Source organism: Fragaria vesca, linkage group LG3 (genome assembly GCF_000184155.1).
Source record: "Fragaria vesca subsp. vesca linkage group LG3, FraVesHawaii_1.0, whole genome shotgun sequence".
Classification (NCBI taxonomy): domain Eukaryota; kingdom Viridiplantae; phylum Streptophyta; class Magnoliopsida; order Rosales; family Rosaceae; genus Fragaria; species Fragaria vesca.
In genome coordinates, this window is record NC_020493.1 from 2,245,787 (window position 1) to 2,263,177 (window position 17,391).

Genomic DNA, 17,391 nt, shown 5'->3' on the forward strand with positions numbered 1-17,391 from the left:
TATATTAAATACAAATTATTATTATTTTTAGATATCGAGGGTATTTTAGGCAGTTTGGGATGTGTATTTAGTATAATATTGACTAGATGGGTAATGTATTAAGTAAGGGGTGTGTATTAAGATATTAGGGGTGTGTATTTAAAATTACTCGTACAGAAAACATAAAAACAGCAACTGTGTTTTTTTTAAAACCCAATTATGTCATTTGTGAATTATGTTGTGACACATAAATAAAAATACATTATATGATATAACTTTAAACCTCATCTAACATTGTGAAGAGAAATATCGTATTGGTTATAACATGTCATTTAAATGATATTGGTAAAATGTAATAGCATATTAATCATCATAATTAGCAACTTGCAAGTGAGGATGTTAATCAACTCGTTTTAAGTAACACTTTGTATTGAACCGTTCATTTCATGTTCTTATTCAAAGTTCAATGTTATGCGTTAAGCATGATCCAACTCCCACACTATAATCGGTTCAATGTGACTATCCACCTCCTCATAATTAACACGTTATGACCATAACACAATCCAAGTCACAACCAATCAATCCCCCTTAATTTGACAATTAATCACTATCAATGAGCCTGGACTATATATTTGAACCCCTTCCTCCCTTTCAACGTCACAAACCCAGTTTTGTTATCTCTCAAGACCCCTAAACCCTAAAACAAAGCCATGGCTCAATCAAGCAGTGCTTCATCTCTTTCCATTCTCTTCCTTCTGCTCTTGTTCATCCACTTTCCTGGTATAATGGCTCAATCTCTCTCTAGCAATTTAATGTTGCACATTCGTTAATAAGTACCAAGAAACTTGTCCATTGGATTTTGCATTCTACTGATGAAACTCTTTTGTCGTGTGAAATAATTTACTAAACAGATTTGTGTACTGTGGTTTTCTTCTTGTTCCCTAACTTGTGCAGGAGGGTCTGTGAAGTTTGTTAATGGGGATGAAAATAAGACCTGGTGTGTTGCCAAGCCTTCAGCAACTGATTCAGAACTCTCTGCAAACATCCAGTTTGCCTGCAACCAATTGAAGGATTGCAAGGTGATACAAGAAGGAGGCTCATGCTATAACCCCAACTCTCTGATCAACCATGCCTCAGTGGTGATGAATCTTTACTACAAGGCTGTAGGCCAAAACAGCTGGAATTGTGACTTCAGAGAATCTGGTCTCATCACTCAGACTGATCCAAGTAATCCATGGACTATTTCAGTTTAAATTTGATTTACATTACATGAATTATGCTCCTATGATGATAAATTTACTTTTCGGTCTTGCAGGTTATGGTAGCTGCAAGTATGCATAGGTGTCTCAATTTTAATTACCTAGAATAATATGAGAAGAAATTATATGGTTCTTTTCTAGAAATTTTACCGTCTTTAATGTAGTAATGTGGACTTTTCATTTGGGTGTACTGAGGTTGGTATTTTAACAATGTCATTCCATAGCAAGCCCTGAAGTTCTCTCTCTTATAATGCCTTGTATGGAAATGGAAATTCCAGTACTTTGCCTACAAGTTTTGAGTTTTAACTCTGAAGTACCATCTTCTTCACTATCTGTTGTGCTATGAGGAAAGATTGATGATCATATTGGCATTTATATTCAATATTAGAAAAACCAAAGGCATTAGCAGAACACAAGCTTTCAAACAGTAAAGGGAATTGATAAGATAGTGAATGCCAGAAAACCTTATATTCAATATTGGCAAATCAAAGACATTAGAAGTACATAAGCTTTCAAAGTAGTACTAAGTAACCGTATAAAGGAATTAAAACCTAAAAACTAATCCATTCTGGTAAAAAATGCTTGCAATTTCATATTTTAGAAAAGAATAAACTCAATTGAAATGAAATGGAAGTGGACAAAAAGAGCTGCAGTAAGAAACACTAGGCATGACAATGTTCTGATGAGCTGTAAGTCTGTAACTGTAAAACCACAATCTGCTAAATGACAAGCACCACACATCACACTAGTATAGTAGTATTGAACTATTAATAGAGCTGGTTGCTGTTTTGATTTCAGAATTTGTCTCCAAGTCATGAACTCCTCTGGCCGTTATACATGCACTAATTTGAATTGGTGCATGTAGTCCATGTTTCAACCAACAACTACTGAACACTGCCAATTGTCCTTACTTTACAAAAAATTCATAGCAAATGGTTTTCCGCACAAAAGGATGAATCTATACTTTAATTCTCATACCCTTTAAAAGCAACCTGTGTGTGAGCTTGTTCAAAGTTCAAACTGCAGTTAAACATATAAATCTCGAAGTGTTCATGGCTAAAGCGGAAAGCTCTTTCTCTATCCTCATCCTTTTCCTTTTGCAGGTTCAGTTTTTCTACAAAGGTATCATTCTCTTTCTTTCTAAGTTGCATTCTTGATTCTAGTTATTTTTTCCAGATGATTAATACAGAGAATCATCCTACTTCTGAGCCTAAAATTTCCCTTAATTGTCTGAAAGAAATAGAAAATTTGAATTCCTTTCCTTGTGTTTATACTGACTCTAAATATGCTCAGATTCTATTCATAAATGAGAGCTTTTCTTTGTCAGAAAAACGTATTGCTGAAGACAACCTTGCTTTTGGTTATTCCAACTTGTACATAATCTGGCTTTTACTGCAAAATCTCCTTTACAATTGTTCGGGACATAATTTTTTTCCACAATACTGCTATATTTACAATGTCTTCCTCTAGATGCATTCCACCTTAAAATTTGAAAACTTGATAATACAACAGCAATGGCTAAGTTAGCTCTATCAAGCTCTATTCTTCCTGTCCTGCTTTTGTTCTTCATCTCAGGTACACCTTCAATTTTAAGCTGCAAAGATTGTCCCTTTCCTTTTGCCTTCTCTGAATTGGTTTTCTTTTCTCTCTCAAAATCTGAAAAGATTATAACTTTTGCTTGAGATAATTCTATTGAGCTGATTTGATTTTTCTATGAGAAAAAAGAAAGTCTATTTTCAGATGGCTCGGCTACTTGGTTCTTTTTTTTTTTTTACCAAGATTCCAACAATCTTGCAGGACAAGCGGAAGCTAGCACAGTGGAGTGGGTGAAGGTAATGCCAAGCATATGATCTCAGAAGGATACAAATGCACAATTTGTAGTTCCAGATACTAACCCCTTGTGATGTACATTGTTGTAGACATGGTGCATTGCAAAGCCTTCAACGAGTAAAGAAGCACTGCAGAATAATCTAGAATATGCCTGCAGTAACATAAATGCAATGGATTGCACAGCAATTCAAGAAGGAGGTCCCTGCTCCGAACCTAATGATCTTTTGCTTTACGCTTCATTTGCCATGAATGCTTACTACCAGGCCAAAGGGAGGCACTACTGGAACTGTGACTTCAGCAACTCTGGTCTCATTTCCTTGACAGATCCAAGTATGTATACCATCTATAGATCTTGTGCCTCAAAATTCAAAAAATTACAGTTAGCATTCATTAGGTGGTTGTCATAGTAATTCTGAACATTTCTTTTTTTTTTTTTTTTTTTTTTTTCCTACTTTTCAGGTTATGGTAGCTGCACATATGAAGGTAAGTAATCATATAATAGAAGTAAAATATAGCTGAGAACTGGAAACCAAATATTAGCTTCCCTTTGTTTGTCTTCTCATCCGTTTGCAATGATAATTTTTATAGGGGGAGAGACAGCGGTGGATGACTCAAATTCGGTAATTTGAAGTTCTTTCACTAAGTATGTCATCGAAACAATGACACCGAGTGATTAAAATGCTGACATTGTTGCGTTAATGGGTGTTGTTGCAGGGAAAGTGGTGTGTAGCAAGCCCTTCAGCAAGTGATGATCAGATACAAGCTAACATTGATTTTGCTTGTGACAAGGTAGACTGTAGCATTATAAGTTCTGGTGGTGCTTGTTACGAGCCAAACACTGTCAAGAACCGCGCCTCAGTTGCCATGAATCTTTACTATCAACAAACAGGTCAAGCGGATACGAGTTGTGATTTTAATGGCAGTGGGAACATTATTAGAACCGATCCAAGTAAGCATTTTCATTGTGAGAATCATTTTTCTAAGTACAATGTGCGATCATGATCTAGACTTGTTTGTGTCTGCTTGTACAGGTTATGGTGATTGCAAATTCAAGTATAGCTGAGGCAAGATCAAGTGACTGCTGCTCTTGTTTTACAATGATGCTGCAATATTTTGAGTAATGTGTAGGGATGGATGAATGACTAATTTTCTTTCATGGACATCAATTGTCAAGCTTATTTCAGAAAAATAAATACAGGCATGAAAACTGGAAAGTTTAGAGTCTGAGAATATTATACCGGTGTGCATTCATTTCCTACATTATGTGCTGGGTTCAATATTGTCCCTCAGATGCGGAAAATTGAAAACATAAGAAAGAAAATTATGATTACCTACCATACTTGCAGTCCCTATCCCCTTCTTATTTGCTAAAATTCTCTTGCTTCATAGATGAAATAGGTTATAGGTTTTGTTATTATTTCCCTTTTCCTTAGAGCAATTGTCTATAGTTGGAAGTTGTCTTTCCGAGTTTAGGTATGAAGATGAGTGAGCAAGAAATGTGTAATGAGGGTGTTACCATACGTGAATCATTTGATTAGATATGAAGATGAATGAGCAAGAAATGTGTAATGAGGGTATTATCTTACGTGAATCATTTGATTTTATTTGCTCTCTGGCAGTTGATCGATTCATGATATATCCTTTACTTTTAATGAATGAAATATCTTTGAGTTACAAAAAAAAAATTGGATGAAATTTGACGTGGGATTTTAATTGTGACAAAAAATTTCTAAGGGTTGCAACAGAACAGTGGCTAAGGCTGTGAAGGCGTCAGTCAAGCAGATCAGACATAATTGTAAATAACAAAAACAAATCATGTGGGATAGGCGGATAAGAGGTGGGCCTGGGCGGATTCTATGTGGGCTGGGCCTGCGGGCTGAACGGTCAGACGTTTAAAAAAATAAACCAAACTTAAATATGAAAAGTCAATATTGCCTCCACGTATCGGTTTATTTACGGAAATGTTTCCGACGTATCGGTATCAATAAATGTTGAGCTCCGGCAGTAGAGTACGAGGCTTCAATTCGTCCCTCCAGACTCTCCAAACCTGAACTTTCCCAGGCGTCGACTTACGCCGTGAAATACCTCGTTTTCTTACGTCACAATGACTGCTCCGCCGTTTCTCCCCAGTCCCGATTTCTTATATACATCTCTTCTTCTCTCTCCTCCCCCTTCACTCAAAGACATCACCTTTTTTCATCGTCCAACTCCAACCTACGATGGCTGCTGTCCTTCCAGCTCTTCTTGTCGCGGCCTTCCTCGCTCTCTCGAACCTCGAGCTCCGCGCCATTGCTCATTCTCCAGGTAACAACAACTCATCATCACTCTAAGGTTTACATGTTCGGTCGGATTTTTGTGTTTTTTTTTCTTTTCAATATCATGAAATTAGGGTTTTGATACAGTGTTCAGTTTCCAATTCTGGCTTCTATGCTCATGATCAAAGCTCTTCAATCACTCATAGAACAAAAACGGTGGGCTTTTTGGTCAATGGGTGAATGGATAATCTTAGTCATGCTTTGTTTGTTCTATGTACATTGGTACTTGGTTAATGTCTTGTCACTTTGTGTTTGATTGTACTATGTTTTTTTCTCACTGAGAGTTTCTAGTTCTGGTCTTGATTCTGAAATGGTTTCGTTTTTGTTTCCTTTACTGATATGATTTTTTTTTTTCAAATAAAAAATAAAAAATTGCAGGACATAGCCATGCCGCTTTTACGGCAGACTTTGCTAAGGTAATTGCCCAAGACCCGTTCATTGTGTGCATTTATGTATCATAATCGTGTGATCTACTCATATACAATTGTAGATGTAGACAGTGATTTGTTAATGTGTGTGTTATGTATGGTTATAGACATGGTGCGTCCCGAATCCATCGTTGAGCTACGAGACGCTGCAGGACATAACAACTTATGCCTGCAATTATGTGGATTGCTCAGCAATTTACAGTGGGGGTCCATGCTTTGATCCCTCGAATGACTTGAGTCATGCAGCCTTTGCCATGAATGCTTATTATCAAGAGCAACACGATTGTTTTGGTGGCTCTGGACTCATAGCTATCACTGATCCGAGTATGTGTGAGAGTAGCTAGTTCATGTTATGATTGACTAGTTGCAAGCTGTGTGGGTTATGGATATGGTTTTATCATTTTGCAGGCTACGGGAACTGCTATTTTGTAGGTAGAGAAGAGATGGTTTCTTCTACAGCAGCTCCGGTAAAGACATTTAAAGTTCAAATGATTTTACTATACTCCATCTGGCTGCGTTATCTCTTTGCAGAAGGGTGTTTACATTCCAGGTTTTATTGGTATCATTAGCTAATATAAGAATGTGTAGTTTCCTATTGCACTGGATGTCCATACGCTACACTAAACTACCTCCTCTAGTCCACTCCACTTTAAAAGACTTTCAGCATGTGCAGTTCATATCATTGATCAAGTTGTTAAGATTTCTTGACATCCACATGGCCTGTATTTATCCAGAGTGATAGTTCCTTTGGCGTAAGTATTTAGAATTGGCATGCAAGAATACTCTCGGTGTTCTGTTTGTCTGCTTGTTACTGGCTGCTTGAGTCTGTAGTTCTAGCTTGCCAAACATAGTGTCTTGTCCAATTTTCTGAACTTGCCTCTTTTTATAATGAACTATCTTGTCGTATGAAATATGCTTATTGTGCTATTGATAATTGCAGAATACCTGGTGTGTGGCAAAGCCAACTGTCGCAGATAGTTTGCTACAATTGAACATTGACTTTGCTTGTAGTAGAGTCAACTGTAGTGTAATTGAACCCGGTGGTGAATGCCAATTACCAGACACTATAATGAAACACACGTCTGTTGCCATGAATCTCTACTACCAATCTTTTGGTAGAACAGATTTGAGCTGTTATTTTCAGTCGACTGGCATGGTTGTGATTGAAGATCCAAGTAAGTATGTTTGCTTTTTGGCATTTAATTGTAGAGTTTCCATATGCAAATGATATCTTATGTATAATGCGAGTGTTCTCTACTTTGGTTATAGGTTCTGGAACTTGTGTTTATGAAAGGGTTGTCCTTGTGGCGGATGCTGTCCCTGCAAGTATCAAAATAAAGAAGGGGGAAAGTGGGGCTTTTTCTGCAACATCAATTGGACTTATGGTGGTGTGGTCGATCACTGGTTGTGGGCTAATGGCAGTGGCTGTATATGTTATGCTCTGGCTTCGGAAGACCCGCTCACCAGTGGTGGGAGTTCCCGTGCACACATTGCCTGAGCCATTGTATTCACGGCCAGAGCCATCAGCTCCCCCACTTCCTGTTTAGTGTTTGTATTATGTTCTACATAGTATGGAAGACTAATAGTCGGTAGTTGAAAGCCTTATTCAACAACTTCGGTGTCTAAGTCATCCAACATCCACTTTCTTTGAAGCGCATTCTGAAGATTGAGGAAGCCCTGCACGTCATTAACTCATGATGATGGTTTTGGTTCTGTTTATCATCGTTTACTCTCGTTTCTTCCCTGACCAGTGAGTTCTGTTGAGCAAGCAGTTTTCCTATGAAATTTTCCACTGGCCACAACGGAAAGAGAACAAGGGGAGTGTAGTTGAAATCCTAGTGATTTGAGGTTCTTAGAGATTTTGTCAAACAAAAAAGAGAAGCATTAGCATGTATTAGAGATGTTTGCAAGCAACACAGAATGTATGATACTATGATGATTGAACTTTACAGATTCAAGTATACGGTATACCATTTGATCATTTATCGTGTACATTCTGCACTTATAGCACTCGAACGCATTAGTTTTTACAACTCCGCTGTGGAATCTGTAAATGCAACCATAACGAATGCAGCATTTGGGTGGATTGCCAAGAAGCATGAATGTGGACGAGCGAGTCAGCCTAGTTTGTGTGAGAAAGTAGTTCATATATTTTGAGTTGGCTTCCTTGAATATTTACATTATGTGCTGGGTTTTCACATGAATATTGTGCGTAAAACAGACTATATACGAGTATGACTAGATCATACAAAAAGACACAACATTGTCCTCGATAGAATGGGAACAGTGACCCTGACAATATAACTGATATAAATCTGTTCTACCTGTTTAAGGTGCTCTGGGTTTGCTGATTCAATGAAATACATGCTACACTTTATTTATTTACTAGGATGCAACCACGAGCTTAAAGCTTCCTACTTTATTTTCAAATGTGTGAATCAAAATTGAGACACGATTGGAATGGGTGGAATAGGCAAGAAATGTGGTTGTTAAATTGAACTTGTGTTGTCACATTCACTATATGTTGTGGTGCGGGAAAAAAAAAAAGAAAGAAGATATAATGATTAGTACAAAGGTTTTTAAAAATAGTTAATAAATTTAAGATTTTAATCGCTTAAAATCGATTATTTTTGTCAATTAAATTCTACATGTTAAATAACACTGTAATATAATTGTAATTTGAGATTCTATGCTTGAAACGAATTAATTGAAATTCTACATGTTACCGATTAACTGAAATTCTACATATTAGTAAGCAACTTTATCGAAACAATTGTTATGATTGATCTAATTCTCTTACGATCAAAATAGTTTCTTCTCTTATCCATCGACGGGTAGAAGAATTTTCGCTTATCCATCACCGATTTACGGTGAACTAAATCGGAGTCCCTCAACAAAGAGACAATCATAAAGAGAGCATAATTGAAGTGATTAAGGATGTAATAGATAAATGGCTTTCACACGAGAGGAGTCATATCCACGATTACGCATTCGTCAAACCTCGTGAAAGGGCCCCACATGTGCCCCCTAAGTGCACGCGTGCTCCATCGGACGGCCATCATTGCTGCCGCAATAGACGGAAAGCATTTCCAAGGCCCCAATCGGACGGCTCCCGCTCTCCGCGTTTGACTCCTCTCTGTCCCATCCCTGCACACATCCCCAATATAACCCAAAAATAACCAAAACCAAACACCACATTCTTACCCCAAAAAACACCCAAAACTAGCAAAAACTCACTGTCTTTCAGATCTTCGCTCATCTGCTCAATTTCTGTGAATTTCACCTCGAAAATCCGATAACCCAAGTCCGATCCTCTCAGATAACATAGGTTTTGATCTAAAGTTTTGATCTTTTTTGTTTGATGCTTCTGTGTTTGAGCTGGGTTTGTCTTTGGGTGGCTTAAAGCTTTGAACTTTGAGCTGTTTCATGTTGGTTCTATTTGATTTTTGTAACTTTTAGTGCTTGGTTTGGTCTCATGAAGTTGGGTTTTCAATTGGAACTTTGGTGCTTAGATTCTTTGGAAATTAGCTTCTTCTTTTTTGTGAGGTTAATCTGGATTTAGATATGTTTGGTTAATGATAGACATAGAGAAATGAATGGATTTGGATTAGTCTCGGTTAATATTTCAGTAAAGGGCTTTGCTTTGCTAGACCCACATGATGAAATGTCATTGATTGTTGTACTTGTTTCATTATCCAAACTGGTGTGTTTATTTGTGAGTTTTTTGTTATATACTGTGCTAGCTGACTTAAAATGTTATGTGTTATAAGGTTTGATTAATGTTTTTTCCTTGTTAGGTGGGGAGTTTGAAGGCTAGTAACTTTTGATTTGGAATAAAAGAAGTAGAATCAAGATGCCGTGGAACAGGAACTGTGTTCGTCTGGTGGTGTTCTTCCGTGTCATTCTGTAATTGTATACGCTCGGTGAGCCATACCCTCTCTGTGTTATAGTATATTTAATGTGTTGGTTATGCTTACGTCAATCCAGATTATAAGTTGTAGAAACTGATGTGAAAATTCAAAATTGAAACTGGACAACCCATTTAGCTCCCGCATATTGTGTTCTCTCTATGTGCTTACCAATATTTTTAACGGTGTTTTTGAAAAGATTGTTTCATTGCAAATTGAATAACTTTCCCATGTGAAGTGGTTCTTTCGATAAGCAATCTGTCAAGTTTTTTTTCCCAAAATATCTTTGTTTGACAGTATGGGGTGTTTTGTGAACTTTATTTTGTTTCTTGTTGCTCTTTCATTTTTCATACTGACAGATGTTGTTTTGAGGGTTTACTTATGCAGGTGAAACTCTTTGGTTGTTGAAGAAATCCTTTCTTTGGGTGATTTTTACGGGTGGCTAGAGTTGTGAGAATGTACATTGGGATAACCATAAGGAGATACAGAGCTATTCAGGACGTTGGGAAATTTATGATGTGTGTTGGGATCATTGCTTACTATCAACTGATGCAAGTTTGCCAGGTACATACCAATATCTAATTTCATCTGTGGCATGCTGTTGTTAATCTTATACGATCTCCAATTGGATTCTTTGACATGTCTAGTGGATTTCATGTGTTCTTCAAGAAGGATAGATTAAGCTAACTAGCATTGCATTCTCTGACATGTTAAGTGTACTTCATTTCTTCACTACAAAGCATAGAATTAGAGGATTGACGAGATAGAGATACAACTATTTCCAATAAAACTCAAGGTTATTGGCGTACTACATGGTCTGCTTTTGGCTGTTTATGTATATCAGGAATATATGCAGGGTGGGATATTTAACTGTGTTCAGTAATTAAACTTCAATAGCTTGTTGGTTGTATTTGCCTAAACTTAAGTGATGTTATGCCTTTAATCGAAATGATTTATCAAAAGTGGGAATATTGACATTTCTTATTGTCCATTTTCTTATATAGCATTTTATAATGTAGGACATGCTACTTTGAAAGCTGTGAAATCAAGCTGCTGCTTCTTTTGATTTTTTTCCCTAAAGGCACAGTTTGCTTTGTACATGTTCTTTTGCAAATGCATATGCATGTGATGGATATTCTCATTTCTGCTTTTTGTGATATTTTTGGCAATGTGGTTTAGCATGACTGTTGTACCCATTTGAAAATATATAATTGTGTTGATTGTTGATGTTCTTCTATTTGCTCGTACAGGCTGAATATTTTCGTCAGTTGCTTAAACCTGTTACGTAGTCTAGTGTCGCGAGCCTTGTGACTCTGGGATTTAGATAGACTGCTCTCCAGCTGTATTTATACATAAGAAGACAGTGGTATTGAGAATTAGACGGCTTTCCAGTAGCAGAATGGAAATAAGTTGATTTACAAAACACTCCTTAGTATTACTTTACGAATCATTATCTAGTCAAAGTCGTAGTATCTTCTAATCAAGTTGAAGCTCCACCTCTTCAGCTTTTATCACTTAGGATTTCTGATGCAGAGTGACCAAGCATTTGACCCAAACAAGGCAGCACCGCCCTTTGCAAATCAACTGGGTAATAACTACATGCATATGCCAGTGGCATCTCCTTTTGGTACTGTTTTAACTCAGGATTCAGTGCACTACAAACCCTTCCATGGTGTTGAATTTCAAACCTCTGACATTTGCCCGAAGAATTTCATAATTTTCGACCAGACTGATCATCGTAGTCAGATTATGTTCAATCCTGCAATTGCCCACAAAATTTCTGGTCCTGCCTTTGACTTCTGTGCAGCTTACATGCAAGACAATTTGGGATTCAATGAGGGAAATAATGAGAATAAAGAAACATCTTCATCTCTGAAGGAGGATTCAGATGATATTGATGCACTGTTAAGCTTGGAAGAGGAAGAAGAGCAAGAAGAATATGACGAGGAAGAGGTCAGTACAGCACGAACTCATGGAAACTATGGGAGTTCATACTCTGATTCTTGCTCCAGTTATGGTCTGAAAACCAGGAAGGATGAGTCGAATTTTTCACTCGAAGAATCTTCTGGCATTGGTAGCAGCAGCAGCTGCAACAGTGAAAGAAAACGAAAGAAAATGAAGAAGATGGTGAGAGCACTGAGAGGGATTGTACCTGGTGGGAATGAAATGAACACAGTTGCTGTTATAGATGGAGCTGTTCAGTACTTGAAGTCTCTCAAAGTCGAGATGCAGAAGCTCGGTGTCAGGAATCTAAATAACTAAGATGGAACCTGCTATGGTGGTAATATTGGGGTTCTGTGCTTTCTGGAGCTTCTACTGGAAACTTATGTCCTCGTTGATGTTCAGAAATTGAAGATATTTGCGTTGCTTTGTGATATGTTTACTCATTTGCTTGTTTTCACTTAATTTTCAATGCCATGTTGCAGCTACCGACTGCTATGTAAAACTATGCACCTTTTCTCCAGCCTTGACTGGTTAATCAAATTTCAATAAGTTGATATATTTGATGCTACATCGTTGCTTAAAGAAAATGTCACCTCCCATTCATCTGTTTGAATTCCAGAGGCATAAACATTGTGGACATACATGCATGCTGCATTGTTGTATTGACCGGCATACCAATAAGCCTTCATGTGTGTGGCACACTACTGTAGTATACTGTATATCACATTTGTATCTGGTGCTAGATTCATCCAAGCTGCTTTTTCAAATACCAGGATGGTTACTGGTTGCTTTATTTGAGCATGACTTGCTCAAATCTCTGTCACTGTCTTGGTTTCTTATACTTTAGATCCATCCAGGTATGCTTTACATTATCTTTTAGGTGCTGCAATTGTAGGGACATGGATGTATGGTGCTTTTGTGTTCTCCTATTCATCCGTATTTTGAAACCCCACTGAGGACTATCGGCGTTTGTGTTAGTGGAGCACCATTGAAGACTTTTTTCGAGTTTTTCCACTACTGCCATTTCTTGCTTGCTAATGTTTGTTCCTTCTGTCCCCACTCTGAATCGATTTGGTCAAGTTGGGGATGTCTTTACTCTTTAGTACTCATCATCCCAACAGTTCTCGTGTTTTATGGTAATTTTGTTCTTTGCTTTATCCCATCCCTCTATGTACTTTGTTAACTATTGACATTTGAAGAAAAAAGAAAATTATTTACTGAAATGTTGTTGAATACTTGAATATTATACCAGGGCCGGTCCAATGTTTTGAAGGATCCGGTGCGAGAAAAAAATTGGGGCCCTTTGTGTTAAGAAAAAAAAACTTGAAAGAACACTGATTATATATATTAACGACGTAAAAAAAATAGCCCACTAATAAAAGAGGAAACAACAGATACAGTATGAGTACCAGGAGGAACCAGAGAGTAGAGAGACGGAGGAACAATGATCAAACCGAGGTGATCAATAATTGAATAGATTTTTTTTTAATTTTCACGACTAAACCTAATAGAAGAAGGAAAAAAAAAAAGGTAAGAATTTTTTTTAATTTCACGACTAAACCTAATAGAAGAAGGAAAAAAAAAAGGAAAAAATAAAAAACAGCAGGGGGCCTCGCTTGAACTACTGATCTGCTTGCCGCATCAAACAAAACACCCCTTAAACTAACTCAACTAAACACCAGTTTGTTAACAAAGATAATTATTATTATATATATATATATAAACTTCCACTAGCCAAAAAAAAAATGGGCCCCTTGCCGGCCGGGAGCCCTGTGCGGCGGCGCCGCCTTGACCGCCTCAGGGCCGGCTCTGTATTATACGCTGATTATGTTTCATTACAGTTGGAGTGACTCAACAGAATGCAGAGTGAGGGCAAGAAGATGCAGTATGATCTTTTGGTGTTTCTGGTGTTTAATTCATTTTCATTTGATTGTCCATGGTATTAGAAAAGTACCAAACACTAGATTCATGTATGTGAATCCTTCAATCCCAAAAGAACATCGTTTTAGATATAAATATGACAAGCATTATGACATCACATCAGTAAGGATCTAAAAGAAACCCTTTTAGCTGACAGTAATAACTCTATGATTTACCTAAATATAACTCAACAGGATATCTGATATAGGTAGCTTTCCTACTGTGCAGAATAAAAGGATTACCTGAAATCTGGTTACTGGATGATTTGTTAACAAAATGTTAACAAAAAGAAAAATCACTAATTTATTGATCAAATGGTCCAAACTGTGTACAATTGAAAAAGAAAGAGAAAAACGAATACTAAAGGCCTAGAAACTAATTCATCCTACCCAAAAAACTCATAACCGATAAACTACAAGTTTCCGAGAAGATTGACATGGAGAGGGAATGTAACCACATCATCTCCAAGCGAAATGGTGTGTCCGCCTGATGGTAGAAGATTATAAGCAGTATAATCAACAATTCCCAAGCTCTTGTAAACATTGAACACAAACTTGACCTTCTCAGTCATTCCAGCTTTCACAAACACCCTCTGAAACCCAATAACCTGCTTGGCATGTGTAGAAGCAATACCACTTGGGGGTTTTGAGTAAACCATAATGACCTCACTTCCATCCCTTTTGCCCACATTTTGTACTTCAACCTCAAACTCAAAATCATATTGGCAATCCAAGTCATCAATAAGGACTGAAGAGCAAGGCGGCTTGTATTCCCCTTCCTTGTAATCCAAGTCACGGCAGTGTTGGGACTTGTCTAACTTTATATCAAGAGACCTTGTCGCAGATAGTATAGTGTAGTTGAATTGAGTGTAGCTAAGACCATATCCAAATGGGTACACTGTGGAGCCATTATAGAACTTGTATGTACGACCAGGATATCCTAGGCTATCAACTGGCCTCAAAGGCATGGAGGTCAACGGTAACATATCCACATAATCAGCTGGGTACCATGTAAGAGGTAATCTTCCACCTGCAACATTGTGAACCAAAAAAGATATTAGTTTGTGACATTATTTCAAGGCCTCCAAAAGGTGAATTCTAAGCATTGCTGATACTTACCGGGATTGTAATTTCCAAAAACAACATCTGCAATAGCACGACCACCTTGCTCACCAGGGTACCCCGCCCACAAAATGGCTTTGATGTTATCATTTTTCTTGGCAAAGCTAATATCAACACCCCCTGCAGACATGAGTACAAGAATCGCTGGACCTTTGGAGACTTGAGCGACTTGGTTGATGAATTGGGTTTGGTACCCTGGAAGAAGAAGATCCGTCCTGTCCAAGCTCTCTGCCTCAACTGATAAGTCTAGTCCGGCAAAAATTATGGTCACATCTGCTTCTTTTGCAGCTTGCATGGCTGGAAATATCAAGCTCTCATTTACACATTTAACACCATCACATCCCATTTCATACCTCACTTCTCCATAGTTTGAAAATGCATCAAGAGGTGAGACAAACTTGCAAGGAATACCTACACAGTATAGTTCATTAGAATGGAACTACAATTTTGGTGTTGGAACAATTTTGTAAAACAGTTAACAAACATGATTATCTTCAATATACCTGCATAGTTTCCAATCATAGCAGTAGTAGCATTGGCATGAGGCCCAACAACAGCTAATTTCTTAATCTTGTTAGAGTTGAAAGGCAAAGTTTCATTGGCATTCTTTAGTAAGACAATCCCTTCTTTGGCTGCTTCTCTTGCCAATTCAATGTGTTCGTGGGAGCACACATCCTTCTTACCAAGTGAGTTGTAAATAGGGTTTCCATCAAAGAATCCTAGCCTCATAAGTACCGCATAAAGCTGCTTCAAAGACCTGTCTATTTCTTGGATCTTTACCTTTCCTTGTTTTACAGCAGTTTCGGTGAAATTAGAGTAGTAGACTCCACAATCCAAATCCAACCCTATGTAATGTACATTGATTTTGGTTAATCAAACTCGGATATGTCGATCAATACCAAAAGAGGTTCAGTGAGTTATGCCAAAGACTAACCTGCTTTTAGTGCTTGTGCAGAAGCTTCCACTCCAGTGTCACCAAGCCATTTGTGGCCATTTACCATCACTTCTAGAGAATCACAATCTGAGACGATATATCTGCCAACCAAAAAAAATAAAAGAATTAAGATGCGCAATCAAATCATAGGTTGCAGAGAAAATAGAATTGGATTCAACATCATAAATAAGGTATAACCATACCCATGAAGGTCCCATTCTCCTCTAATGGTATCTTTCAAGAGCTTTGGATCAGCACAAGCTGGTATACCATTAATCTTGTTGTAAGAGCACATAACACTACTAACATCACCATCTTTAACACACATCTCAAATGGTTTAAGGAAAGTCTCCGACATATCTTGCTCCGTCACCTTTTAATCAAAAAATTCAATAACAAAGTTTAGAAACTTGAACAATATGTAACATATAGAAAACAACACAAAAATGTAGTGATTCATGTGTTCAAATACACTCACTTGGGCATCAAAATGGTAACGATCCACACCAAGCCAGTTATCAACATCATAGGCAGCATAGTGCTTGCAACAAGACGAGACCTTGAGAGGCCTAGAGTTCAAGTCTGCAAAATTTTCTGTACCCTCAACATCCTGCAAGCCCCTGACATAGTTTGTAGCATAAACTCCAACAACATAAGGGTCTTCGCCGGGCGTCTCGGTGGCTCTACCCCATCTTGGATCTCTCACTACATTGATATTGGGACTCCAGTATGTCAATCCAGCCCTTCCTAAGTTGTACATAGCTCTTGCTTCTGTTGAAACAACCTACAAATATGATAAAAAATTACTATTCAGCTAGTTAAGTTACATGAAAATTTAACAGAGACAAAGCCTATAAATGATCGAGAAGTTGTGATTCACTGTTATGCAAAGCGCGCATGCAGTACAGTTTTGTTGCAAAATTTCTGTTCTATCTACTCGTATACTGTAACTTATATGTATCAGCATGAAAGTTTTATATGCATATATAGGGCCCTGCTGCCCCTGCATATATATCATCTCCAACCAGAAACAAAGAAACAAAGAAGAAAAAACCGTACCAGAAACAAAAAAGAAAAGTATACCTGACCAATCTCCTTCCACAAGGATTCGTTGAATGCCGCAGCGGTGAGAATGACAGGAGGGAAGCTTGTTGCACCGGGAATGAGCTCGTCAAAGTAAGTTCCCGGACCGACGTTGGAAACACCGTGGAGTGCCTCAGACCACCACTCGTACTTGGGCAAACCTAGCCGAGGCACCCCAAGTGCTTTGTTTCCGAGCTGCTGCACTTTCTCTGCCAGTGTCATCCTATCCACCAAGTCTTTGGCCCTTCCGTCGTATGTCAAGTTTGAGTCACAGAAGCCAAAGGCCGACATCTTCATGCCGAGTTTGGCGTACCTCGAAGGATCACAGACAATGGTGAAGTTGCTGGCTCCATTGGTGGAGACGCTTTCGGAGTCGAGAAGTCTTCTTCCGGCATTGGAAGAAATGAAGAAAGAGGCAATGGAAAAACAAATGAGCAAAGTGACAACGTTAGCCATGGTTGACGTAAGTGAGCAAAGTGACAACGTTAATCCTCTCTCAAGCTCTACACACACGTATATATATAGTAGTCTAGTGAGATGAGGTTTTGCTGAGTTATCAGATAAAATCTTTCAAACTAACTCATTCAGATAATCAGATACACATTGGAGAATTTATGTTTTAGTTATATTCTTCAAGTTTCTTTCTTTTTACGTACCAGTTGATGGATCT

At 37.9% G+C, this 17,391-nt stretch overlaps 2 protein-coding genes across 2 annotated transcripts in view; both read left to right on the forward strand.

Moving 5' to 3' along the window:
- The window catches only part of LOC101310880, a 1,534,871-nt gene that overhangs the window by 32,818 nt on the left and 1,484,662 nt on the right, over positions 1–17,391 (forward strand). The window lies entirely within an intron of this gene.
- Positions 9,003–12,242, forward strand: LOC101313582 (transcription factor bHLH144-like). Its single transcript, XM_004293556.1, has 4 exons — positions 9,003–9,139; positions 9,609–9,734; positions 10,107–10,283; positions 10,970–12,242. Exon 4 carries the CDS (start codon positions 11,247–11,249, stop codon positions 11,979–11,981), a length of 735 nt encoding a protein of 244 aa, XP_004293604.1. The 5' UTR covers positions 9,003–9,139; positions 9,609–9,734; positions 10,107–10,283; positions 10,970–11,246; the 3' UTR covers positions 11,982–12,242.